This window comes from Jaculus jaculus, chromosome 15 (assembly GCF_020740685.1).
Source record: "Jaculus jaculus isolate mJacJac1 chromosome 15, mJacJac1.mat.Y.cur, whole genome shotgun sequence".
In the NCBI taxonomy this organism is placed as follows: domain Eukaryota; kingdom Metazoa; phylum Chordata; class Mammalia; order Rodentia; family Dipodidae; genus Jaculus; species Jaculus jaculus.
The window spans coordinates 73507891-73533884 of NC_059116.1; the positions used below are offsets into that span (position 1 = coordinate 73507891).

At 48.6% G+C, this 25994-nt stretch overlaps 1 protein-coding gene across 11 annotated transcripts in view; it reads left to right on the top strand.

Annotated features, from left to right (window-relative positions):
* The window catches only part of Sfmbt2 (Scm like with four mbt domains 2), a 242588-nt gene that overhangs the window by 204455 nt on the left and 12139 nt on the right, over nt 1–25994 (top strand). For 7 of the 11 annotated variants that reach the window (XM_045134896.1, XM_045134900.1, XM_045134906.1 and 4 more), the window contains 4 exons: nt 10749–10924; nt 11994–12160; nt 13518–13802; nt 14990–15118. In XM_045134896.1, coding sequence (XP_044990831.1) covers nt 10749–10924; nt 11994–12160; nt 13518–13802; nt 14990–15118 — 757 coding nt within the window. The remainder of the gene's footprint in view (nt 1–10748; nt 10925–11993; nt 12161–13517; nt 13803–14989; nt 15119–25994) is intronic. The other 4 variants (XM_045134901.1, XM_045134904.1, XM_045134903.1 and 1 more) reach the window with 1 other exon arrangement.

Consider the following 25994-nt stretch of genomic DNA (forward strand, 5'->3'; position numbering starts at 1 on the left):
ACTTCACCTCCATGCTCGCAGTAGCCTTGCTGAGCTGCCTCTGTGGTAGGTCCACGTCCCCTTTGGGAGTTTTCCATGTCTCCCGACTGACCCGCCCATGTGTCTTTCCTACAGAGTCACATGTCAGGTTCCCTGTGTGAGGGCCTACAGTTGACTGCTGAAGCCACCAGACAGATTCATATTTTTCTCTTTCAATAAAATCATGTAAGGAACGAGGAGACACTGCTGCATGTCTTCATGGGGATGCCCTGTGTGGTGCTGAAAAGCCCGATTCAGGGCGGTCTTCCTCCCTCCTCAGTTACACTTCTCGGTAAACCCCCTCAGTGACGGGTACAGATGTGTGTCTTGGGAAAATCTTTTTGTTTTTGTTGTTTATTTGAGAGAGAGACAGAATGAAGGCGAAAGTGAACGGGAAACCGGGCCTGTTGCCACTGCAAACGGACTCCGGATGCATGTGCTGTTTTGTGCATCTGGCTTTAGGTGGGTACTAGGGAATCGAACCTGGACAGGCAGGTGTTGTAAGCAAGTGCCCCAGGCCGCCGTCTTGGGCGATTCTTACTTAACCCAGCGACGTTGCCGGTGCAGGTTCACGGGCACACCCGGCCTGTGCTGACCTCAGTCCATTCTCTGACGAGGCCCCAGGTCACCCAGTAGTCGCCCTTTCTTCCCATGTGGCACCCGCATGCTGATGGCCTCCCCACTACTGTGGCCCAGGCTGGGCGCCCCCTGGGCGGATTGCATGTAGGAGGAGCCTTGGAATCATCACCTTTGAAGAGATGAAAACAACAGAGAACTGGGCAGCGGATAAACTGACCTGTGGAGAACCCTGCCCGTTGCTCAGGGGCAGCTTTGGGTCCCTCGTGATTGTCCTGAGTTGAGCCTACGTGGCAACCTTTTTACCTCCCCATAGTCAGTGGCTGGATGGAAGATATCCAAGAAAAGACTGTGGGCAGAGCAGCTGACCCTACTCCGAAAGGGCGCAAGCCCCCCCTCCCAGCAGTGGGGACCGCCAGTCCCTTGAGGAAGAGTGCCTGTGAGAACATGGCAGCTCCCCCCAAATTGCACCCTACTCACTCAGGCCCTCCGCCACACGCTGGTATCTAGATAATAGTGCGCCAGAGAGACGCCGTTATTCTGAACTTGTTAGAATTCTCAACTTTCATACATTTCGATGGGCTTTTCCTCATTATGGAAAATGTGACTAAAACATTTCCTTCATTAGAAAAAGTGTAATGACATATGTGTGTGGAACTACCACAAGGAAACTCATTACCTTGTGTGCCAACTTAAAAAAAATTAATAAAAGAAAAACATTTCCTCTGCTGAATCAGCCGAAAGTAGAGCCATCATTTCCCTTTGCCCATAGCTATGCCTCGTTCCCTGTGTCCCAGTGATGTGGCAGGACACATGCACTTTGTCACTTGAAGGCTGGGGAAACATACATACTTTATCCTTGAATCTTCCTTCGACATTTGGCATCCAACCTGGTTTTCCTGTTTCTCCTGCCTTTGTGTGAGTGTGTGTCATGTAATCTCATCTTTTAAAGAGACCAGGAGTCTTGGTACCAAGCTGTTTGAAACAGAGCCCCAAGACCACCAAACGTGTATGTAAGTGAGCGAGACCACGGAGCCCACTGTGAGGCAAAGATGGAAGCTTTAATTCGGGAAAAGCACAAGCTGCCAGGACTGACTCTGAGGAACGGGCACAGCCAGCCTGAGATTCCAGATTGTGGGCTTTATAGGGCTTTTCAGTTGGGGGAAGTCAAGGAAGGGCAAAGTTAAAAAAAAAAAAAAAGGTTTCTTTAGGGGAGATCTGAGACAGCCAGGGTGTGACACCAGAACAGAGACCAGGTGACTTAAAGGAACACTGGGGGGGGGGGGATTGTTAGGCAAGGAAGGGATAATGGCTGGGCGGTTCCTTGAGGCATGCGGATGACCCACTTTCTTCTGTCTGTCACCATCCTGCTGTCTTTGGTGACTCCATTTTGGGAGCCCATCCTGACCTAACAATGTGGAAGAGAGCAAACGTGCTGGGGCGCATGTCTCCTGCATGTCCCTCAAGAGAGAGATTGTACAGTGTTCCCTGAATTGAGCTGTTTTTAACATGAAATGCTACGAAAGCAGGAAGCAAGACCTTCTGCCCAAGGAAACCCCGTGGCCTTCCCAGGGGCACACAGGTCACTTTCTCCATAGAGGTCTGTGGAACTCCTACGAACACCAACACTTGTGCCAGGCTGCATGACTGAAAGCATGATTTGATCTACAAAGCATTGCTTTAAAGGCTGTACTCCACAGAACGTGAGCCTTGGCACACCAGAGAAATTGAAGGGAAAGGAGGGCAGAGGTGCCAGAATATGAAAGACCTGTGAAGAAATATAAAATAGTTTTCCTCAAGTTAGAATTTATTTATTTTTGTTTGCTTTGAGACTTTAAAAAAATGAGTTATTAGGGAAAGTACATTTTTTCAGTCTGCAGAAAGACATTTTTAAAACTCAGTTGAAATATATGTGGTCAGAGTTGTTCCTAGTTATTTCTTTTTTATTACATATATATTACTTTTCATATGTATTTGCAAGTAGACAGACAAGAGAGACAGAGAGAGTGAGGTGTGGGGGAGAATGGGCTTGCCAGGGCCTCTGGCCCCTACAAACAAACTCTAGATGCATGCACCACTTTGTGCATCTGCTTTATGTGAGGTAGTAGACAGTTTCATTTTGCTGGGATGAACTTACACACCAGGCACAGTTTATAGGAGGAATGAGATTTATTGAAGATTACAGATCCAGGGGGAAGTTCCATACTGGCAAAAAAAGAGAAAACTCACCACCCAAAGCAAGAGCAAAAACTGGCAGCCAAATAGCAGGGAACCCAGCCAGAGCCCAAACTTCTCTCTGTATCCTAGGTGGAAATTCCAGATCCAGCCCCAAACACGCCTTAGGCCCACTGTGACCCCTCCTTTAGCCAAGTTACAAGCTTGAATAAAACTCCTGAATCTATTGCTGGATATCCATTCAAACTATCACATTCTGCCCTAGCCTCCAGTGGTTTCACAACCATTTCACATTGTATTGTATTCAGTCCCACTTCAAAGGTCCCCATAGACTTTACCAGCTTAAGATGGCTCCACAGTCCCAAGTCTCATTGTCTCCTGTTACTCCTGTAAAAACAAAACAAGTTACAAACTTTCAATATATAATGGCACAGAATAAACACTTCCATTGTTGTAAGTTGTAGCAAGGAGAGGCTGGACCAATGCAAACTCAACAGCCATTAGGCAAAAGTTCAGTCCAAGTCCAATATCCATAGTCGGTGGCTAGTGACAAGTCTCTGGATTTTCCACTTCTGCCCCTCCAGCTGGACTGAGTGGTCAGGGGAGCTTCCACCCCGAGCCAGCAGAGCTCCATGGTAGTCTTTATGCAGTCCTGGTATCTCCAAAACATTTTTGGGTGTTCACTGCAAACCACGGTCCATCTTCAACTCCATACACTGGCCTGTCCAGCCTTTAAGACAGGAGTGTCCTGTTTCCCAAGCCTCATCTCAGCAGAGGCTTCTGAATCCATGTGCATTTCACGACCCACTCCATGCATTTTTCACGCTTCTGAAACCAATACCAGGTATGCAGAACACAGCCATATTCTTAGTTCAGGAATGAAATTCATCGTGACCCTGAAGGGCCGATTCCTTCCTTTCTAAAGAGTCTGCGTTCCCACCATTGAGGCTTCGCCTCTGCATTCTCTCCTTTGTTGCACCATTAGGCAGCCGGACCATCATCCTTAAGATTGCTAATGTGTTTGACAATAGCAACTTCACTAACCTAAAACCAGTCTCTGTGCCAGTAACCTTAAACTTGTATGAGTTCTTCCAAATTTCTCAGTTGTATATCTTTAGCCAAGTACAGCAGACCATTACAAATTTAACCTTAATAAAACTCCCTGGACATGGGCAGCAGAACACAGCCAGCCATTATGCCCAGTTCCCACAAAGTTCTCTGCAGTCTTTCCTTCCCCTTAGTTCATAAGCAAAGCTTCCAAATGCAATTCTCTCTGCACTTAGCATTTTCAGACTCTCACCAGAATAGTCCATAAAACTTGGCTTACCACTCTGCCCATTTCTCCAACACAAAAGTTCCAAAGGACCAAAACCCACATCAAACAAGAGCGCAATCTCTCTTCTACCAGTTTTCTGCGGCAGTCAGCTTCACGTTGCTGGGAAGAACTTGCAAACCAGTGACGGTTTACAGGAGGAAGGGGATTTATTTGAAGCTTACAGATCCAGGGGAAGCTCCATAGTGGCTTAAAAGAGAAAGGCACCACCAAAGCAAGAGCAAACCCAGCAGTCAAACTGCGGGGAGCCCAGGCAGCCTCAAGTACTCTGGAGACCTTGGGCTGGAATTCTAGACTTGCCTCCGGGCTAGACCCTAGGATCTGCCTACAGTGACATCTCCTCTAGCCAAGTTACAAGCTTAAATGTCTTAGTGGGTAAGCGCTTGCCTGTGAAGCCTAAGGATCCAGGTTCAAGGCTTGATTCCCCAGGACCTACATAAGCCAGACGCACAGGTGGCGCATACATTTGGAGTTCGTTTGCGGTGGCTGTTGTTTGCAGTGGCTGGAGGCCCTGACATGCCCATTCTCTATCTATCTGCCTGTTTCTCTGTCACTCTCAAATAAATAAATAAAATTAAACAAAAAAATTAACTGATACATAAAACCTTAAAAAAAAAAAAGCCTCCTGACTCCATTGAGGGACGTCCGCTCAAACTGTCACACCTGGGTACTAGGGCATTCTACCGGGCTTTGAAGGCAAGTGTCTTACCTGCTGAGCCATCTCTCCAGCCTGTTCTGGTTTATTTCTATCACTGCTTTTCTCAGGGAACAAGGTCAAAGTTTTTAAACTTAATATCTTGCCTGCATATTACAAACATGATTGTCTCCTCGTTTTATACTCATAGTTGCCCAAATTAATGGCTTGTTTTTCTGTCAAATTTTGTCATGGATCGTCAAGAGGCCTGAAGATACACATGTGAGAAAAAGGGGAGACAAGGAAAGATTTTATCCCCTACTGGCTGTCACTTGTCAGCTTACTTAGAAATTCATTCCTCTTGATTGTGGTGTTTCGCCAAAGTTAATACAAATGCTGTCTGCTTGAACTGCCATCACTTGATGCTTTTCTGCAAAATAAGTTGTTCAGAATTTCATCTTGAAAATAAGGACCCCCCCATTGAGCACAAAACCTCCTAGGTACAAGGCTACCTTACCTCTTAAGCTTAGCAAGTATGGATTATATAGAGGCCTATAGAGGCGGGGGGGGGGGTGGCTGGGTGGATGAATCCTGGCCGTGCGAGCATGAGGACCTGAGATCAGATTCCCGGGACCCAAGTTAGAAACAAAAAGCAGGTGTGGTGGCGCACCCCGGTAGTGCCTGCGCTGGGGGCAGAGGCAGGACAAGCCCTGGCACTCTTGGCTGGCCAGTCTAGTTGGATATAGTGGGAGATCCTGTTTGAAAATAATGAGGTGGAGGGTTGGGGAGATGGCTCTGTGGGTAAAGTGTTTGCCATGCAGTAACGGGTGCCTGAGTTTGGTTCCCCAGAACGCATGCAGAGGCAGGTTCTGAAGCGGTAGCATGGAATCCCAGCGTTCCTAGAGCAGGAAGGGAAGTGAGGAGAGTCACCTGGAAGCTGGAAGCACATTGCCTGGCGAGCAATGACAAGGTGGAAGTGGAGGATAGAAAGAAAGTTGTCCATGTCAGTCATGGCACGAGCCCACATATGCAGATGCACAGTCACACTGAGAGAAAGAGAAAGGTCTTTGGCCTCCACATGCAGAAACACACACCACCCATGTATACACACACAAAAGAAGTTCAAAAGAAAAACATGGTCTGATGTTAATCGTAAAATTTAGCATTATTTTTACACCTGTAAAAAAAAAAAAAAAACATTTTGAAAGGATAGTGAAACTTTTTACCAAGTGTTGGTGTTTTCATCTAAGCTTTATTTATATCATGTATATCAATATTTATCATATATCATTCATTGATACATAATAATGTAATATCATTATATCAAATATGCATATATATTATGTATGAACATAAGTATTTGGATAAAGGCTTCAGGACTGTTTTGAAAACAAATACGGTCCATTCGGTTCTCTGCACCTGTGCTACATTTAAGGTCATTGTTTGTGTTTCTACTGAAGAGAAAGAAGTTCTTGTTCTGAAGGTGGTGTGCACTGCCTGCGGGGCTCCGAAGCAGGCCCGCCGTGGACTCTGCTCTGGGGGCGGGTGGGGCAGGGAGGGCAGCAGGCTGGTTTTCTCATGCCAGGCAGCTACAGTCAAGCCACATTGGTGGCACTCTCTCTCTTGCTACCAGGTCATGGGGAAAGACCGTAAGAAATTAGCAGTAAAGAGGCCACTGTGTAAGCAATGTTAGATTACTTGGGTATTTTAAATTCCTATATTAGCAGATCAGCTCATTGTGGTTAAGTATAAAGACTCAGGTTCCAGGTCTAATTTTCTGGTGCTTTGAAGAGGTTTTTTTTTTGGGGGGGGGGGCTTCAATATCCTTAGTGTAGATTGTCCTTCCTGACAAGACAAGAGAAACACACTTCAGGACGATCCCAGAGGATTGTTTCAAAGTGGGAACCAAGAGAGCAAAAGGGCACGCCAAGTGGAAGCCACCCTCCGAGCTTTGTGGTGACAACTGTCGTTTGTGGTGCCTGTCCCCCCTTTCCCACCGGAGGTATGAGAGGCATTAGTCAGTGCCGATTCTAACAATACCGCAGGCTGAGTGGATTCAGCACAGATCGTCATTTCTCCCAGTGCTGGGGGCTGGACGTCCACGGTCAAGGTGTGGTCGGGCTGGTGTCTCCTGAGGCCAGTTTCACTGGCTTGTAAATGTCCCCCTTCCCCTGTACCCTGACGTAGGCCCTTTTGTGTCCACATCTCTGGTGTTGCTTCTTTTGTTCATGAGGGCCCTGGGTCTTGTTGCATTAGAATGGGCCATATTTACACCCGTTAATATTTGGTTTTTGCACGTGTGTGTGCATGCACATGTATATCATGTTTATATGTGCTCATATCTGCCCCATTTGCTCTGAACCTTTCTTTTTGAGACAGGGTCTCTTACTAAACCTGGAGCCCCCTGATTGAGCTGTCGGGGTCTGGGGCGACAGGCACATACCATCACACCGGCTTTATGTGAGTGCTGTGGGGAGGGGGCCAGACTCAGCTTTCTGGGCCTGCATTCCCCTCACTGAGCTGTTTTTGCAAACTTATTTTCTTTAAAAATCACACTGGGGCTAAGCCTTTAGCATATGAACTTGGAGAGGACACAGTGAAAAACCCAACTAAAAATTTTTTTTTAAGCTGGAAAATGCATGTTACTATTTATCTGCTGCAAAGATGCTAAGTTTTGAAAGACCTCAGTAAGATTGGAAGTAAAGATTCTTACGAAAGCCCCTTCATTCAGGTGTACGTCCTTTGATGTGTGCTCCGGGCCCTGTGACATCACCACTGACCTGACTCATTCGTCCAGTTGATTGTCAATCTAAAATCACCTAGGGGACAACCCTCTATACCTGCCTATGAGGACCCTTCTAGATTGGGTTAGTGAATTGGGAAGACCCACCATAGCTGTGGGTGACACCATCCATGGCCTGGGGTCCCAGATGCAATAAAAAGTGAACCGAGCTGGGCGTGGTGGCTCACGCCGTTAATCCCAGCACTTGGGAGGCAGAGGTAGGAGGAACGCCAAGAGTTCGAGGCCACCCTGAGACTACATAGTGAATTTCAGGTCAGCCTGAGCTAAAGTGAGACCTTATCTCAAAAATCAAAAATCAAAAAAAAAGGTGAACCGAGTAATGGATTGATCAGTAGTTGTGGCAGTTTGAATCACATGTTCCACGTGAATTCGTGTGTTCTGAATGCTTGGTCCCCAGCTGGTGGCAGTTTGGGAGGTGGAGCCGTGCAGGAGGAGAGGTGGCATTTGGGCGGCTTAGATGTGTTGTAGTCAGTTCCCACTCGCCTGAGCTTGGCTCTTGCTGCTGCTGTCCACCTGCTGTGGCAGAGGTGACGTCCAGCCTCCGCTCGTGCCCTGCTTTCCCCTGGTCATGAATCTTCCCCTCCAGACTGTCAGCCACAGTAAAACCTTGCCTCCCCGCTGCCACGTTTGGTTGGGTGTTTCTGTGCCCAGCAAAGGAAAGGTTTGGATTCACATTTAGAGAGTGTGGGTCTGTAGAAATGGCTCAGCAAGAAAGACCACGTGCTGCGCAAGCATGAAAGTCTAGTGTGCCTGAGACACGCTGAACTATTAAGGCTGCTGCAATCCTCCAGATTTATAGCATATACACGTGTGTGGAGGCTGGAGGCTGCCATGTGCCCTCTTCCATCACTTCTTTTCTGGAGAGAGAGTCTCATTAAGCCTGAAGCTGCCAGTTTTGGGCCAGATGGCCAGCCGGCGATCCTCGTCCTTCCTCTGTCTCCCTTCCCCGCAGGGCTGATGTCACAGGCACGTGGTACTGGAGATGGAATTCGGGCTGTCTCAGGAACACTTAGACTTTCTTACCTGCTGAACCATTTCTACAGCCCCAAACTGTTTCTCTTAAAATGTGACTCTAGGGCTGGTAAAATGGCTTAGCGGTTAAGGCGCTTGCCTGCAAAGCCAAAGGACCCAGGTTTATTTCCCCAGGACCCACATAAACCAGATGCACAAGGGTTCATACGCATCTGGAGTTCGTTTTCAGTGGCTGAAGGCCCTGGTGCACCTATTCTCTCTTTCTATCTGCCCCCCTCTCAAATAATATTTTAAAAATGTGACTCTAAGCTTTCTGCAAACAAAATATGATATTAGGACATAACCTGATATTTTAAAACACAGTTCATATGAGATTGACCTTTCATTGAGAATGCCCTAAATCTGAGAATATTTCCTGATGTCAGCAGAGGTTAAAGCATAAATAAACTCAAAGAAGTCTGTCAGGATTCTGTGTAGAGAGCAGCCAGTCTGCAGGTACCATTCAAATGCCTGAGTCTGCAGCTCACCCTCAAGGTATTCTTCTAACCCTGTTGTGGAGTCAGGACTCAGAAGTCCATATGTGAATCATCAAGATCATAAATCCTCTCAGCGCTTGGGAGGCAGAGGTAGGAGGATTGCCATGAGTTCAAGGCCACCCTGAGATGACAGAGTTAATTCCAGGTCAGCCTGGACCAGAGTGAGACCCTACCTCGAAAAACCAAAAAAAATAAATAAACAAATAAAAAATCAAATCTATACAGAGAGCACAAGCTGCCCACCCGGCATGACCGGGGTCGCCATGGCCCAGGAAAGCAAACCAGAGGCAAACAGGAGCACGTTACATTCTGTAGGGTTTGTCCCTCATGGAATCTACTGGACTTTCTCCTCCTTCCTGTGTCCATTGTGCACAGTGCTGTAGTAGCCACTCTCACGGTGCTGGGATGAGCATCCGACCAGACAGTTTCTGGGAGGAAGGGATTTATTTCGGTGTAGTGATCCAAGGGGAAGTTCCATCAGTGGTGGAAGAAACTGCCTGTTTCCATAGATCCAAAGCAGAGAGAAAAGAAATGCAGCAAGTAAACAGCAGCACTAGCACGCGCATGTGCACACACACATGTGCGCATGCACACACACACACACTCCAGGAGTAAAGACTTTCTCACACCTTAGGGCCAGATCCGCCCCCAGTGACACTTCTTACTGGAGATCCAACTTGAAAGTTTTATTTTTAACACTTGAGTCAATGGGGGACATGCATTCAAACTACCACAGGTGCTATTTATAGGTAATGGCAATTGTCCCCATTCCAACAGTGTGCCGTGCCGTCTTGACAGAGGTGTCATTTCAGTGATCTGAGGTGTCATCGTTTTCAAAGCAGATTCATGTCCCATTTGCCCTGATAACAGCCAAGAAACATTCATAGATCTCATTATCTTTAGTCTGAGGACCATGCCCAGTAGGAATGTACCATGCGTTACTAATGTGTTAGGAGATTCTCTGTCCAATGATGACAACATGACAAATGAAATCTACGGTGAATGTAGGCCTGTTAGCAGGCATTTTGTGCCTACGAGTGAATGTTCAATACTTTTGTCAAGAGCTAGGAAAACAGCTCAGTTGAGTTGGTAAATTGCATGCAGAAGATCCTGAGTTTGATCCCCAGAACTCACTAAGAAAAAGAAAGGAAGGGAGGGAGGAAGAAAAAGAAAATCAAACAAAAACACTCTTGACCTGTGGCGCAAGTCTCTAATCCTCGTGCTGGGAGAAGAAGAAAGGCTGATCACTGGCCCTTTCTGGCTAGCTAGTCTGGTCCAATAAAGAGAACGTGGGCTGTGCCTGAGGACCACCGTCCAAGGTTCCCCCAGCCTCCGCAGACCCCGGAGCACGTGCACTAGCCGCACACAGGAGCACTTTGGTGAGACTTTAAGGAAACATGAAAGAAATCAGAAGCCACTCACTTTATGCCTGGCTGGTAGAAAATGGAATGGTTCACTTTTGGAGCACACCTGTGCTTGTCAGTTTTCGTCCCTGACGAGAGCAAGTTAAAGGAGGAAAGATGGCTTTGGGCTCATGGTCTCGGAGGTTTCATTCCACTATCAATTGGATTGGTCCCGCGGTTAGGAGAGATCCTTGTCACTCAGTCACGTCCCACGCCTCTTACACATGACTGTCTGGGGCCATTTCAGGGTAAGTCTAAACAAAGCTCTCACCATTTCTTCCCCTTCTTTGTTCTGTAGGTACAGAGGCAAGACATACAGAGCCGTGGTGAAGATTGTGCGAACATCAGACCAAGTGGCAAATTTCTGCCGCCGAGTTTGTGCCAAGCTGGAATGTTGCCCAAATTTATTTAGCCCTGTGCTGGTTTCTGAAAACTGCCCAGAGAACTGCTCCATTCACACCAAAACCAAATACAGTGAGTACAGACGACTGGGGGCACAACCAAAACCAACTTGCAGTCAAAGGACTGAGCTCTGCCCTCGCATACGCCACACCTGGTCTTGTCTTGCTCCCTCTAGTTCCCGGACACTGGGGAAGGTAGCGGTGGGAGGGGGGAGAGACAGCTGTGGTAACTTAATCAAACACCCACAAGTGAACTTTGGTTTTGCATCTGGTTGCATGAAACTTCACCGTCTCGGGACGGGCTGGGAGATGGCTCGGCGGGCACGTTGCTTGCTGCTCAAGGGTGAGGACCCGAGTTCAGATCCCCGCACCCGCTGGACTGGCGGGTGAAGTGACATGCCCCTGCTTCAGAATCCCAGGGTGGGCGCTGGGAAGTGGCTCGTGGGTTAACCACCTGCGTGCACGCTCATAAGAGGACCTGAGCACATGACGCGAGGCACGGTGAAGTGTACCTGTCACCCCTGTGCTGGAGAGGCGGAGACAGCCTGTCCCTATAGCTCACTGTCCAGCTGATCTTGCTGAGTAGCTGAGTCTAAGTTCAGCAAGAGACCCTGTCTCAAAGAGGAAGAAGAGTGGGCTGGAGAGATGGCTTGATGGTTAGAGCACTTGCCTGCAAAGCCAAAGGACCCGGGTTTAATTCTCCAGGACCCACGTAAGCCAGATGCACAAGGTACATGCGTCTGGAGTTTGTTTGCAGTACCTGGATGCCCTGGTGTGCCCATTCTCTCTCCCCCTCCTTCTCTCTCAAATACATAAATAAATAAAATACTTTAAGAAAAAGATGTCCTAGAGGACAGTTGATCTTTCTAAAACACAAAAAAGAAGAGTGATAGAATGTGATAATTGGTGTCAGCCTCTGGCCCCCACACACGAGCACTCACACGGGAAGAACCAAAATCCGAGGATGCCTGGGGTCCTCTTAGAGTGAATGTTGAATGTTGTGACACACACTCTAATGACACTGCCCTTCAGTGGCAGTGACAAGTCTTGTTGGAGTGGACTGTGGTCATTCAGTGTCCATACAAAGGCTCTGAGAATGAAACAATGGTTGAATACAGTAAAAATCACCTTTTCCCCTGTAGCCTACTATTACGGAAAGAGAAAGAAGATTATTAAACCCCCAATTGGGGAAAGCCATGTGGAGTCTGGGCACCCCAAACCAGCCAGAAGACGCAAACGGCGGAAATCCGTCTTCGTGCAGAGGAAACGGAGATCTTCTGCCGTGGACTTCACGACGGGCTCTGGGGAGGTAGGCTTTTCTTGAAAGTGTATTCCAACTTTTGGGGGACTGTTTGTTTTTATTTTTGTGGTATGGGGGAATCAAACTCAATCCTGTATACGCTAGCCAAATGCTGTATCCCTGAGCTACACCAATAACTCTTGGTCATTTTTAAATATTTATTTATTTTATTTACAAGGGGATTGAGAGAGAAAAAGAGAGAGAACGGGAGAAACGGGTAACCCAGGACCTCTGGCCACTGCAGGTGAACTCCAGATGCACGTATCACTTTGTGTATCTGGCCTTATGTTGGCTCTGGGGAATCGAACCTAGGTTGTTAGGCTTTACCGGCACGTGCCTTAAATGCTAAGCCATCTCTGCAACCCAACGCTTCATGTTTGGAGATGTGGTCTCACTGTATAACTCAGGCTCCCTTCAAACTCCCAATCCTCCCACCTCAGTCTTCGGGTGCTCAGAGTTCAGGTGCAGCATTTATGTTGAATGTATGGTTCTCTGTGACCTAGAACTGCTTTACTGTGAAGAAAGCAGCCTCACTGGGCGGGGGCCACACGCCTTTAAGCCCAGCACTCGGGAGGCAGAGGTAGGAGGATTGCTGTGAGTTCGAGGCCTCCCTGAGACTACAGAGTGAGTTCCAGGTCAACTTGGGTTAGAACAAGACCCTACCTCAAAACATCAAAAAAAAAAAAAGCAGCTTCCCTTTGCCACAGAATAGTTAGAGACAGGGGACCAGAGCTGGGAGGCGGCCAGGCTGCTGAAGCGCTTGCCACTTACCATGCGGACTTGAGTGCGGAGCAGATCGCACACAGCGCCGGGCATCGTGGCACTCACCTGTGATGCGGGCACGGGGCAGGCGGAGAGGAGCATCCCTGGCAAATCTGTGAGGCCCAGGTTCAGGAAGAGACACGATCTCAAGAAGTAACGTGCAATAGAAAGTGGAAAAGCAATTGAGGAAGACAGCGAAAGTTCACCTGTGATCTCCAGCGCACATAAAACACACACAACACACACACTCATACACAATCCAAATACACATGGAGAGATGGGGGGAGGGAGAGATGGAGGGAGGGAGGGGAGGAGGGAGGGAGAGAGAAGTCGAGGGGGGATGGAGGGAAAGAAGACGGAACCTGCAGCTCCCTCTCGGCCGCTGGCTCCACACATTCAGCTACTCTGGCTGAGAAAAGCGAGCGTTGGGAGCGCCTGTGGCAGCGTGGCTCCTCCCGCACAGGTCCCTGAGCGCGCCTGGCCGAGCGCCTTCCTCTGGAAGGGTCGGGAGGCCCGGTGGTGTGGCCGTGGGTGCATGCCACCCAGCGGGTGTCATTCGAGCTCCTTTCCCCTTCCTCCCTTCAACGCGCCCTCCTCCGCTTAGGAAAGTGACGAGGAGGATGCAGATGCCCTGGAGGACGGCACCGCTAGTGAGGAGACTGGCTCTGAGCTCCGGGATGACCAGACGGACACCTCCTCAGCAGACGTGCCCTCTGCCCGCCCCAGGAGGGCTTCGACCCTGAGGAGCAGCTTGCGGGCCGCACGGCGGCCCCCGGTGGAGAGGGCACGCACGGCAGCAGCCACCGTGTCGGAGGAAGACGGGGACAAGGAGCCACCTGCCAAGCCTGAGGCCCCAGAGGTGACCTTGGAGAGCAGACTTGGCTTGTTTGTAAGAATCCAGGGTGATTTAGGGAAACCCCTTTAAAAACGGCCACAAGGGCAGTCAGTTTCTCCATCCACACTCCCAGTTCCCAGAGCAAAAAGACTAAATTCAGCAGGCCCTAGGCTTCCTGAGCTGACTCAAGTAGTTCTGTGTTTGCTTTTGTTTTGTCTGTGTGTGTGTGTGTGTGTGTCTGGTTTTTTTGGTTTTTCAAGGTAGGGTTTCATTCTAGCCCAGGTAGACCTGAAATTCACTCTGTATTCTCAGGGTGGCCTTGAACTCATAGCAATCCTCCTATCTCTGCCTCTCAAGTGCTGAGATTAAAGGTGTATACCACCATGCCCAGCTTGTTCTGTGTTTTTTTAATATCACTTAAAAATTTTATTTATTTATTTATTTGAGAGAGCGAGAGGCAGACGGAGAGAGAGAATGGGTGTACCAGGGTCTTCAGCCACTGCATATGGATTCCAGACGCATGCGCCACCTTGTGCATATGGCTTACGTGGGTCCTGGGGAATTGAACCAAGGTCCTTTGGCTTTGCAAACGCTTTAACCACTAAGCCATCTCTGCAACCCATTGTTCTGTGTTTTTTTTTTTTTTTTTTTTGTCAAGTTTCAACCTTTGTAGGTACCCAGTTAATCCCCAGGTATAGGGGAAGTCTCCAGAAAACTGTTGTTAAGAAATTCTGTAGGGACTGTCATTTTTGTGACCATATGTGTGGGCGTCGTGTGTGTGTGTGTGTGTGTGTGTGTGTGTGTGTGTACGTTTGTATTTGTCTGTGTAGGCGCACGGATGTGTGCATGCATATCAAAGCCAGAGTTCAACATTGGGAACCTTCCTCAGTTATTCCCCACCTTTCTTGAGGCAGATATTCTTAAATCTAGCGCTCATTAATTCAGGCATAAATGCCAGCCAGACAGCCCAACTCCACCTGTCTATCTCCCTACTGTGGGATCACAGGTGCGCACCACCACACCCAGCATTTCACATGGGTGCTGGGCATTGGACTCGGGTCCTGGGCACGGAACCACTTCCCCAATCCTGGAGACTGACTGACTGTGGGAATTCAGGTGGCCAATGAGAGACCGAGGGATGCGCTGGTCCTGCAACCATAAAGCCTGGAAGGTGTTGGAAGGGACTTAGCCAACCCCAGGGCACAGTGACTCTTTTCTGCCCCTGTCACCCTTTCCTACAGGAATCTAAGCAGGAGGAGGAGGAAAGGCTGGTCCTGGAGAGCAACCCACTGGAGTGGACGGTCACCGATGTGGTGCGGTTCATTAAGCTGACCGACTGTGCCCCCTTGGCCAAGATCTTTCAGGAGCAGGTACAGTGGCTTGCTGTGTGTTGCTCATAGTCTTAAAGGAGCTGACCAGCTCGCCTGGTAGGGGTGGAACTCTGGGGTACCCCTGTAGCTACAGTAGCACCCGTGAGGGTTCTTCCCTCTGTGGGGCATGTGCAGTATACTGAGAGCCTCGTTCCTGCCATCCATTCATCTCACCCGGCAATGGCGTGTGGTGAGTGGGCATCCAGGCTCTACCCTCCATCTGCACTGACCGCATCTTGGGGAGATGATCGCTGTTAACTGACGTTTGTAGACACCATTTTGTTAGGGACCGGCCTCCCCACTTCCTGCCTGGCATGGCTGGACGACAGGTGCTGCTCGCCGGGCCTCACCGGCGCTGCTAGTTACTTTCTCATTGCCGTGAGCAAACACCTGGCCAGAGTGACTTGTGGGAAGGAAGGGAAGGTCTCAGGGAAGGTTTCACGCAGGTGAAGGCACAGCAGCAGAAAAAAGCGGGAAGTGGGGCCAGGCTCTAAAACCTCAAGGTCTGCCCCGAGGAATCCACTTCCTCCAACAAGGTTCCGTCTCCTGCAGGTTCCACAGTCTTCTCCAATGGCACTGCCAGCTGAGGGGCTGTGTTTAAGCATGAGCCCCCGGGGGACATTGCTCAGTCAGCCCACAGCTCCTAGTAGTAGCATTTCCCTGTGGCTGTAGGCTACAGCAGAATCCCTACATCTGAGTCTTGCCCAGCCAGGCTGCCCTGTTGCTGGTCCTCTGGCTACAGCAACAGGCTGAAGATGGGCCCTGTGGGCAATACTTCTGGGAGACTCTGGGTTAATTCAGCTAGCAGTCTGGGGGCACACACACACACACACACACACACACACACACACACACACACAAAATGAAAATAACCAAATAACTCAACATTGTGTTATGTATTCAGGTCCCAAGTCCTGAAACTTCTCTGCCCTTTTCTCTCTTAGGTTCTTCTGTTTGGTTTGTAAATTATGTCCTGTGATTTATTTTTAATTTATTGGCGGGGGGCAGGTAGAGAGAAAGAGTATAGGCATCCCAGGGCCCCTGCCATTGCAAACGAACTCCAAATTATGTGCCACCATGTGCAACCGGTTTTATGTGTATACCGGAGAATTTAACCCATATCCTTAGGCTCTTCAGGCAAGTGCCTTAACTGCTAAGCTATCTTTCCAGCCCTGTCTGGTGATTTTAGTTTCAGTGGTGGTAAAATGTGGGGAGAGTGCCTGCTCAGCTCTTCCCAAGTGGAAATGCTCTGTCTTTTGGTTTTGTTGGATGTGGCTGTCACCACTGCTTTCTTAACCTTTGTCATGTTTTCTGTCATATATCTATAGCTTTAAAATATATGGTATTATGATGGACAAATGTAGAAAGAATTGGTATAACTTACAACTTAAAGGAATTTTGTAATTCAGCAGATGAAATAACCATAGTCAGCTAAGGAGTTCTCATATATGTTTTCCCATAAATTAATATGAAACGAGTCACTACTGTGTACACACCCCTCCTTGCTGTGGCCTGTGGCAACAGTTCAAGTGTGTAGTTCTTGTTCCCAGCTCAATTTGTGGAATTGTCTGGTAATGTCTCACATAGTGAATACCTATCTTTTGAGAGCTCATTTTAAAAAAAAAATTGCTGCTTTCCATATAATTAATCAAAGATGTGCTTATCTAGCCAATGTATGGGTTTAATTAGTTTATAGTCTAGAAGATAAATTTACAGACATTAAACTCGAACAGTCTGGTTTCTCATTCACACAGGGAATTTTCTCGCTTTTCTTCCAAACTGATGCAACAGTAAGTTGTACAAAGCAGACTGCTTCCCAGTTAATAGTTCTTGACACTGGGATTCTCTTAGCCACCGCCCCGAGTGTCCGTCAGGCCAAATGACCCACCCAGTCCTTCCTTGAACCTTCTGTGGGCACTGGATAATTCTTCCTGATGGGGTAAATGGGGCCAGGCAGGATTCACTGTCCTTCCTTTTTGGATATCACTGAGAGCAGACCACCAGGGAGACACTGTCTGAAGCAGAGAGCTAGAGCAATGACCTTGTCCCTTCATCCCAACCCACAAGCTGGAGAGACCCTCAAGTCATGAGTGACGGGGCTTGCCGGTAAAGCCACATCTCCGTCTAAGGAACCACAGGAGAGCAGCGGGCAGGACGTCTGTGTAGATGCGTGTCCGCTGTGCATTTCCCAGCCTGGTGGTTACTGATGGTGGTGTGTCAGTCAGTCAGTCAGACAGACACACTACACAGCCACCACTGCGTTCAAGCCCACGACAAATGCTGATGATGTCGGCCCACTCATGCCAGGGCTTCCGTTTGGTTCACGTGAACGTCCCCCACACGCTGGTCAGACAGCACCTAGAATGTACCTCTGAGGGGTGATGTTCCATGTCTAACGATTTATTTGCTTTTAGACTCAAATGTCCAATTTTAACAAAGAGCCGTTTTTCATTTTTCTTTTAATAATTTTTAAATTTTTACTTATTCGCAAGGGAGAGAGAGAGAGAAGAGAGGCAGACAGAGAGAGAATGGGCATGCTGGGGTCTCTAGCCACTGCAAACAAACTCCAAATGTATGTGTCCCTTGTGCAGCTGGCTTACATAGATCTTGGGGAATCGAGCCTGAGTTCTTTAGCTTTGTGAGCAAACGCCTCAGCTGCTAAGCCATTTCTCCAGCCCCAAGAGCCATTTCTCTATTGAATCAAAACAGAGGACAGATTTTGTCACTTTTAGATTCTAAGTTACATGTAGGACTCAGGGCCAGTTTTAGCACATAAAGTCACCGAGGAGTCTATTGATACCTTGTGGAAATTCTCAGTGAAAGTCCTCCGCTTTGGGGGCTGGGGATCGGATACCTGTTATTCAGAGCTTCCCTTCCCTGATGGCTCTCCGAAGTCCACTTTCTAACGGTGTCTTGGAAGACTTCAAGGAAATGAAAGTTGCGGACCCATTGCACTTGTGAGCAAGGCCTGCCTTCTCCAACATCAGTTAAAAGCTTCGTCCTCCATTTCTGTTGTTTTCTTCTCTTACAAAATAGACAAATCTGGAAGCTTTAATTGATGTCTTATTTCCATTTAATTTTGCATTTCATGATAGGCATTTTCTCTTGTTACAATAAAACAAAAGTGTTACACGCTATGCTGTCTGAAGTGGACACTTCAGTCCTTTCCTCTTCCATTAGACCTTTAATTACTAAGTTTTACTAACTGGTTCTATAATCATTTAGCCCAAATGCCATGACTGATTTGGCGAGGCTTCCAGTCGGTTACTGTAGGCATTTCCTGAGGTTTTAGATGAACTGGAAGGGCCTGGAGGTTTCCGTGGTAGAGCGGCAGTGTGTGTTCCTGCCCCGGGACATAGCAGTTGTTTGTTCACCGTTAGCAAATCAGTCTGCTTACATATGAAAAAGACGGGTTCATTTAGTGATTCACTTGATAAACAATGCCAGGATCATTGGCAGCTTCACTTCGACTCACAGTTACAGCAGTTCTGCCCCCAGCAGTTCTGTCCTCACTGCCGGATCAGAACCCCGGGCAGGAACAGCTCATGGGGGGACAGTGCTTACTGCGGGTTCTATTTCCTCCAGGAAGTTCTGTCACAACAGGAAAAGCAGGGCAGGGCAGACAGCCTGGCATCTGCAGGTGGGAAGTAAAGAGACTGTGAGCAACCAACAGCGCTGGGTGCAGCACCTAAAGGCCCTCCCCCAGGGAGACACTTCCTCCAGCCAGGGTCTACCTCCCAACAGCTCTGCAACCCTCCCGACCGGGTCCTCCAGCAGCGGATTAAGTATTCAAACCCCCGAGGCGGGGGGCAACATTTTATACCTGCAGCATGACAAGAGCCGTCCTCCTCCTTTTGACTTCCATTGGCATGTGCGTGTGTTGGTCACTTTTTTGGTCACTGTGACAAATGTTTCAGTCCATGAGCACTTTGGCTCTGTTGTTCTCTGGGCTTGTGAGAGAAAAGCCATGAAGGAAAGCTGCTCACCTCGTGGGAGAGAGGAAGTGACGTGCACAGGGTAGCCTTTCCAGGGCACACCCAGTGAGCTGCTTCCTCCAAGCAGTCCCTGCCGGCCAGCGAGACCATCATATTCTGAATCCATAAAGGGGTTAATCCTTTGGTTAGGTCAAAGTTCTCAGGGACCTGTCACTTCCCAAAGGTCCACCAGCTGCCATCAAGCATTTCGGAGGAATACTTCATACCCAGGCTCTGACAACCGGCCTACCTCCATTAAGGAGCCGCCCTAACCTTCACGGACCCCAGTGAGGATGAAAGTAAATGCTCCCTGTGCCAAGTGTAGTTTTCATGCTGCATATCATTTCGTATTCCATTCCTTGGGAATCAGCAGTTCATTTATGGTGATTCTGTTTGACATAACAAGCAATCTGTCAGCAGTTAGGAGTGATGTTGGGGCACATTTATAAACATCCCGTCAGCTGTAAGTCTTCATGGGATAAATGGGGACATCTTGCAAAGCGAAAGCCAGGCTCTCTGAGACTGGAGGTACTTTATTCCTTCACATCCTGTAGTGTTTAGGACTTGTGTGCCTGTCCAGCCTTTCTCCTCCTCACCTCCTCACATCACTGTGGGGTGCAACGGTTTTTGCAGTCTGCAACAAGAGGGGACCCAACATTGGTTAGCCATGTTGGTCAGCAGTGATTTCCTAAAGGTCCTCCAAGGCCCTCAAATGGCCCACAGTCTGACAGACTACTGAACCATCTCCTCTTAGCACGCAGCACAGACCCAAGAGACGTCACAGTGTTCTCACTGGCCTGGCCTTCTCCAAATGGTAATGCCCATGATTCTATGTTCTGTCACTTGGGAAGAATGGAAAATGGGTTAAGAACAGAGATCATCACCATGGGCAAGTCCCTATGAACAGGCTGCATGCTAATCTCGTTCCACGTATAAATACAGGGTCCAACTTCCAGTTTGTTTTTCCCAAATAAAAGGGAAAGTGAAGGGCTAGAGAGATGACCCAACGGTTGGAGGCACTTGCTTGCAAAGCCTGATGGCCTAAGTTTGATTCCCTAGTGCCTACCTTGGGCCAGATGCACTCAGCGTGCATGCGTCCAGGAGTTTGTAGTATCAGGAGGTTCTGGCATGCCTATTTTCTCCTCTCCTACCCTCCACTCCCTTCCCCACTCTTCATTTTCTCTTTTCTCCTCTCTCTCTGTCTTTGTCTCTTAAATAAAGAAAATGGCCTGTGTTGCAGTGAGGTTCCCATTGCTGGTAGAAATCACCCACCCAAGAGCAGCCTCTGGGGGCAAAAAACAAGGTTTATTTTGGCTTACAGGCTCGAGGGGGGAGCTCCATGATGACATGGGAAATGGTGGCATGAGCAGAGGGTGGACATCACCCCTGGCCAACATCAGGTGGACAACAGCAACAGGAGAGTGTGCCAAATACTAGCAAGGGGACATTGGCTTTAACACCCATAAGCCTGCCCCCAACAATACACTGCCCCCAGGAGGCCTTAAGTCCCAAATCTCCATCAGCTGGGAGCCTAGCATTCAGAAACCCTAAGTTTATGGGGGACACCTGAATCAAACCACCACAGCCTGGATATCCATGACCTTGCAATGTCTAGTACTACCTACATAGGACCCTCATGAATTGTTGTGGAATATTCATGGGGATTATCATGGTGTATTGTCTATAACTATGGAAGTTGTCAAAAAAAAAAAAAAGTCTTTAGTCGGGCGTGGCGGAGCATGCCTTTAATCACGGCACTTGGGAGGCAGAGGTAGAAAGATCACCATAAGTTTGAGGCCACCTTGAGACTACAGATTGAATTCTAGGTCAGCCTGGGGTAGAGTGAGACCCTACCTTGGAAAAACAAAAAACAAAAATATTCAAAAAAGAAACAAAAGCTTCGTATGGTGTCACACACCTTTAATCCCAGCACTCGGGAGGCAGAGGTAGGATGATGGCTGTGAGTTCGAGGCCACCCTGAGACTACATAGTGAATTCCAGGTCAGCCTGAGCTAGAGTGAGACCCTACCTCAAACAGACAAGAAAAGAAAAGAAAGAAAAAGGAAAAAGAAAGAAAGAGGGCAGGTGAGGCTTTCTAATCAATCAGGTTGTTCAGCCTTCGCCCCTATCCCCGCATAGATTCCAAATTTCTAATTGGTCAGGTTGTTTAGCCTTCGCCCCTTTCCCCACATAGATTCCTGATTTCTAATCAGTCAGGTTGTTCAGCCTTGGCCCCTTTTCCCGCATAGATTCCTGATTTCTAATCGGTCAGGTTGTTCAGCCTCGGCCCCTTTTCTCGCATAGATTCCTGATTTCTAATCAGTCAGGTTGTTCAGCCTTGGCCCCTTTTCCCGCATAGATTCCTGATTTGTAATCAATCAGGTTGTTCAGCCTTCGCCCCTTTCCCCGCATAGATTCCTGAGCATCAGGCTTTGCTCCTGTTTCTCATCCACAACGTCGTCTTCTGTGAACCAAGACTTCTAAGCGTGAGACAGGGAGACCAGCTCCGTGCGGAAGAAGGTCCAAGGGGAGGCCTCTCTGGACTTCGGTTCCAGGCTGCCCAGCTTGAAAGTCGCACTGGGGAGTGTGGACCCTCCCCCGCATGCCAAGTGCACCCTCAGAGCAGGGACCTCTTTCATGCTTACGGTTTTCACTCGGAGCTGGCTGAACCGGGTGAGGTGGGGCTCCAAGCTCTTTCCCATTTATTCCTTTCTTTGGGGACGTCGCAGGATGGGATGAGTGACCATAGGCTGGGCCTGGAGGGGCATCTTAGTTGACAAGGTCAGAGCATGCCATTTCAAGGTCACTGTTACCATTCTCAAGTGTCTTCCTCCAGCCCGCACGGTGTCTCTTAGGTGTGCCGCCGTCCTTAAAACCGTGACCCCAGGGCTGGAGAGATGGCTTAGCGGTTAAGCGCTTGCCTGTGAAGCCTAAGGACCCGGGTTCGAGGCTCTGTTCCCCAGGTCCCACGTTAGCCAGATGCACAAGGGGGCGCACGCGTCTGGAGTTCGTTTGCAGGGGCTGGAAGCCCTGGCGTGCCCATTCTCTCTCCCTCTATCTGTCTTTCTCTCTGTGTCTATCGCTCTCAAATAAATAAATAAAAAAAAAATTAAAAAAAAACAACAAAAAACCGTGACCCCGGGGCTGCCTGTGCTGTGTTGCACGATGGGTGATGAGACCGCCCTGCTTGAGGGGGGGCTTAACGAACAGAACACACGCTTGAAAGGTTATCTTGAAGCTCGTCTGTTATCTTTTTAGTAGAGCCAGTTGACTCCTATAGTTTCCAGTGCTGGGGCCTGAACCTTGCTAGGCAAGCGCTGTTCCACTGAGCTAAGTGCTAACCCCTTTGGGGTATCTTATGCAAGGTTATTGTATAGTTAGCTGGTGAATTTTTTCCTCATCTCTTGGGTTTTCTCTTAAAAGAAGTCATATCCAAAAGCGGGCATGCACTGCACACATCCAACTTAAAGAATGCCAACACGGGCACCTAGCACTTAGCTCCTTGTTCCCCACGTGGTTTTCTGATGATAGTCTCCATCGCTGATTCTTCCATCACCTGTGTACCATTAAAGATTTTAAAAGCCGAAGAAAGCAATGAAGTCTGTCAGGGCCCTGGGATTTGCTCGTTAGCTTTTTTTGTTTGGTTTTGTTTAAGCCTCCCTTTGGATATCATTCTTTTTTTTTTTTTTAACTTTTTTTGTTCATTTTTATTTATTTATTTGAGAGTGGCAGGGGGGGGGGGGAATAGACAGAGAGAGAATGGGCGCACCAGGGCTTCCAGCCACTGCAAACGAACTCCAGACGCGTGCGCCCCCTTGCGCATCTGGCTAATGTGGGTCCTGGGGAACTGAGCCTCGAACCGGGGTCCTCAGGCTTCACAGGCAAGCGCTTAACCGCTAAGCCATTTCTCCAGCCCCTGGATATCATTCTTAATTCTGTAGTTTAAAAGCACATTTTATTTATTTTATTTTAATTAATTTATTTGACAGAGAAAGAGGGACAGAGAGAGAGAATGAACTCACCAAGGTCTCCACCCACTGCAAACGAACTCCAGATGCGTGCACCCCTGGGTCCTGGGGAATCAAACCTGGGTCCTTTGGCTTTGCAAGCATATGCCTTAACCGCTAGGCCATCCCTCCACTCAAAAAGCACATTTTAGAAATTGCTAACGAAGCATGTGAAGAACATCTCTCATCTGCTTTTGTCAGACGCTGAGCCCAATCTATTTCTTAATTCCTATTCACCGTTTTCTTTTGTTTGTTTTTTTGTTTGTTTATTTATTTGAGAGTAACAGACAGAGATAGAAAGAGGTAGACAGAGAGAGAGTGGGTACGCCAGGGCCTTCAGCCACTGGAAACGAATTCCAGATGCGTGCGCCCCCTTGTGCATCTGGCTAACGTGGGTCCTGGGGAACCGAGCCTTGAACCAGAGTCCTTAGGACTCACAGGCAAGCGCGCTTAACCGCTAAGCCATCTCTCCAGCCCCTATCCACCATTTCTAACACAGAACAGTCAAGTACAGGTACTGCATAAAGTTCTCCATACCGGAAACCCATAAACTTTGCCTTGGATTTTTATCCCAAATCTCCTTCATTTCCACCCCCCCATCTTCACTCCTCAGCCGCCAGACATTAGCCCCAATGTCCACACACTCACGCGCCTGCATTGCGTCAGCCGAGGCGTTGCGGCAGGAAGGGGGTCCTCCTGGTGACCCTTGTCCAAGTCCAGAGAGGCCTGCAGGCTGAGAATGTCCTTGATGTCCTCACAGCCAGTCATGGACAGACTGCATCCCCACTTCACCAGGCGTTTCATGACGTCTGTGCGCAGTGGGCTTTAAAAGCTGCTTGAGAAAAAGATGGGTAAGAAGGTGGGCTTCCTTGGTGTTTATGTGAGCACGCTGTATTTTAACCACTTCCCACCTGAGCTATCAGGTCCAAGGCTTGGTTATTTCTTCCTAGGCTGGGAGATGGTTCGGTGGTTACAAGGGCTTGATGCACCAGCCTGCTGACCTGAGTTTAGATCCCTAGACCCCACATACGGCGCATGTAAGTAGTGCGTGCGTCTGTGACCACTTAACCTTGAGCACTGGGAGCAGAGTCGGAGAATCCTGATGCTCTCAGGCCAGTTAATCTGACATTCACAGTGGCCAACGAGAGGCCGTGTCTCAAACCCAGGGGAAGGTGAGGGCTAACACCTCAGCGTTGTCTTCTGACCTCCATACATAGGCTGTGATTCACGTGTGTCCATGCATAGACATGTGCCAGAGACTCAGAGGAGGAGGAGGAGGGAGCTCTAATGATCGGATTGCTGTACTTTAACAAACTAGCCAGCAAACACGTTCAGCTCTTGTTTTCTACCCAGTTCCTTAGTACCCGGTGTATAAGAGATATATTAGATATATAAGAGAGATGCAGATTGAACCAGCTCTGTTTGTGTTGTGGTTGCCCAGCCTGTAATTCACACCAGAGTGTGTGCACTCTCCTCTACATTCCAATTGTAGCCTCAAAACCAAGACCCCTTTTATTCTTTTTGGAAATTTTTAAAAATTTATTTGAGAGGGAGAGAGGATGGTCCTGCCTGGGCCTCTTGCTGCTGGAAACAAACTCCACACACATGTGCCACATTGTGCATCTGGTTTATGTGGGCACTGGGGAATTGATCCCAGTTGGCAGACATTGCAAGTAAGTAAGTAAGTGTCCTTAACTGTTGAGTCAGCCCCTCAACCCCTTTTATACTTAGGGTTTGGTTTAGGGCAGAAATAGTGTGTGTGTGTGTGTGTGTGTGTGTGTGTGTGTGTGTGTGTGTGTGCACGCACGTGTGTGCACGCGCATTATATGTGTATGCGTGCATGGAGGTCAGAGATCAATGGCAGCTGTCTTCTCGGTCACTGTCCACCTTTCCTGAGACAGCGTCTTACACTCTACAACCAGAGCTCACCTGTTCAGTTTGTCTAGCTAGCCCGCTTGCTGCAGGGTCCTCTGTCTCTCCCTCCCTGGTGCTGGGATTGCCTGCCCAGCATTCACGTGGGCTCTGGGCATCCAAACTCAGGTTCTCTCACACTTTACCAACTAAGCCAATTTCTCAGTCCAAGGTCATAGTTCTGAGCCAGGAAATCAGGGGAGCAGTATTGTTAAACCTGGTTGTGGAAGGTGATGCCAATTGAGCAGGCCTGAGAAACCCACACCAGCTGCACAGAAACAGGTTTGGGGGAGGGTCTGTGTAGATTGGTGGGTGGGATGGGGTGGGTCTTAGGCACTTCCAGCAGGTAGTAATGGCTCGGGTGTTGGTTGGAAGTGTGACCGTGGGAGCAAAGAGATGGCATGGGGGCTGCAGAGCTGGCTTGGCTTAGAGGTTAAGGTGTTTGCCTGCAAAGCCAAAGGATCCTGGTTTGACTCCCCAGGACCCATGTAAGCCAGATGCACAAGGGGCACATGCATCTGGAGTTCATTTGCAGTGGCTGGAGGTCCTGGCACACCCATTCTTTCCCTCTCTCTTCTCTCTCTCTCTCTCTTTCTCTCTCAAATAAATAAATAAATATATTTTAAAAAGACATGGCAGGGGCTGGAGAGATGGCTTAGTGGTTAAGCACTTGCCTGTGAAGCCTAAGGACCCCGGTTCAAGGCTCCATTCCCCAGGACACACGTTAGTCAAATGCACAAGGGGTCGCATGCGTCTGGAGTTTGTTTGCAGTGGCTGGAAGCCCTGGTGTACCCATTCTCTCTTTCTCTCTCTCTCTCTCTCTCTCTGCCTCTTTCTCTCTGTCACTCTCAAGTAAATAAATAAAAATGAACAAAATAAAAAAAAAATAAAAAGACATGGCAGGTACGGCTGACAGTGATGAAAAGGTCAGAAGAGCACATTTTCCCATGGCATCAGTGGAGAGGTGACCTTCTGGCAAAAGAG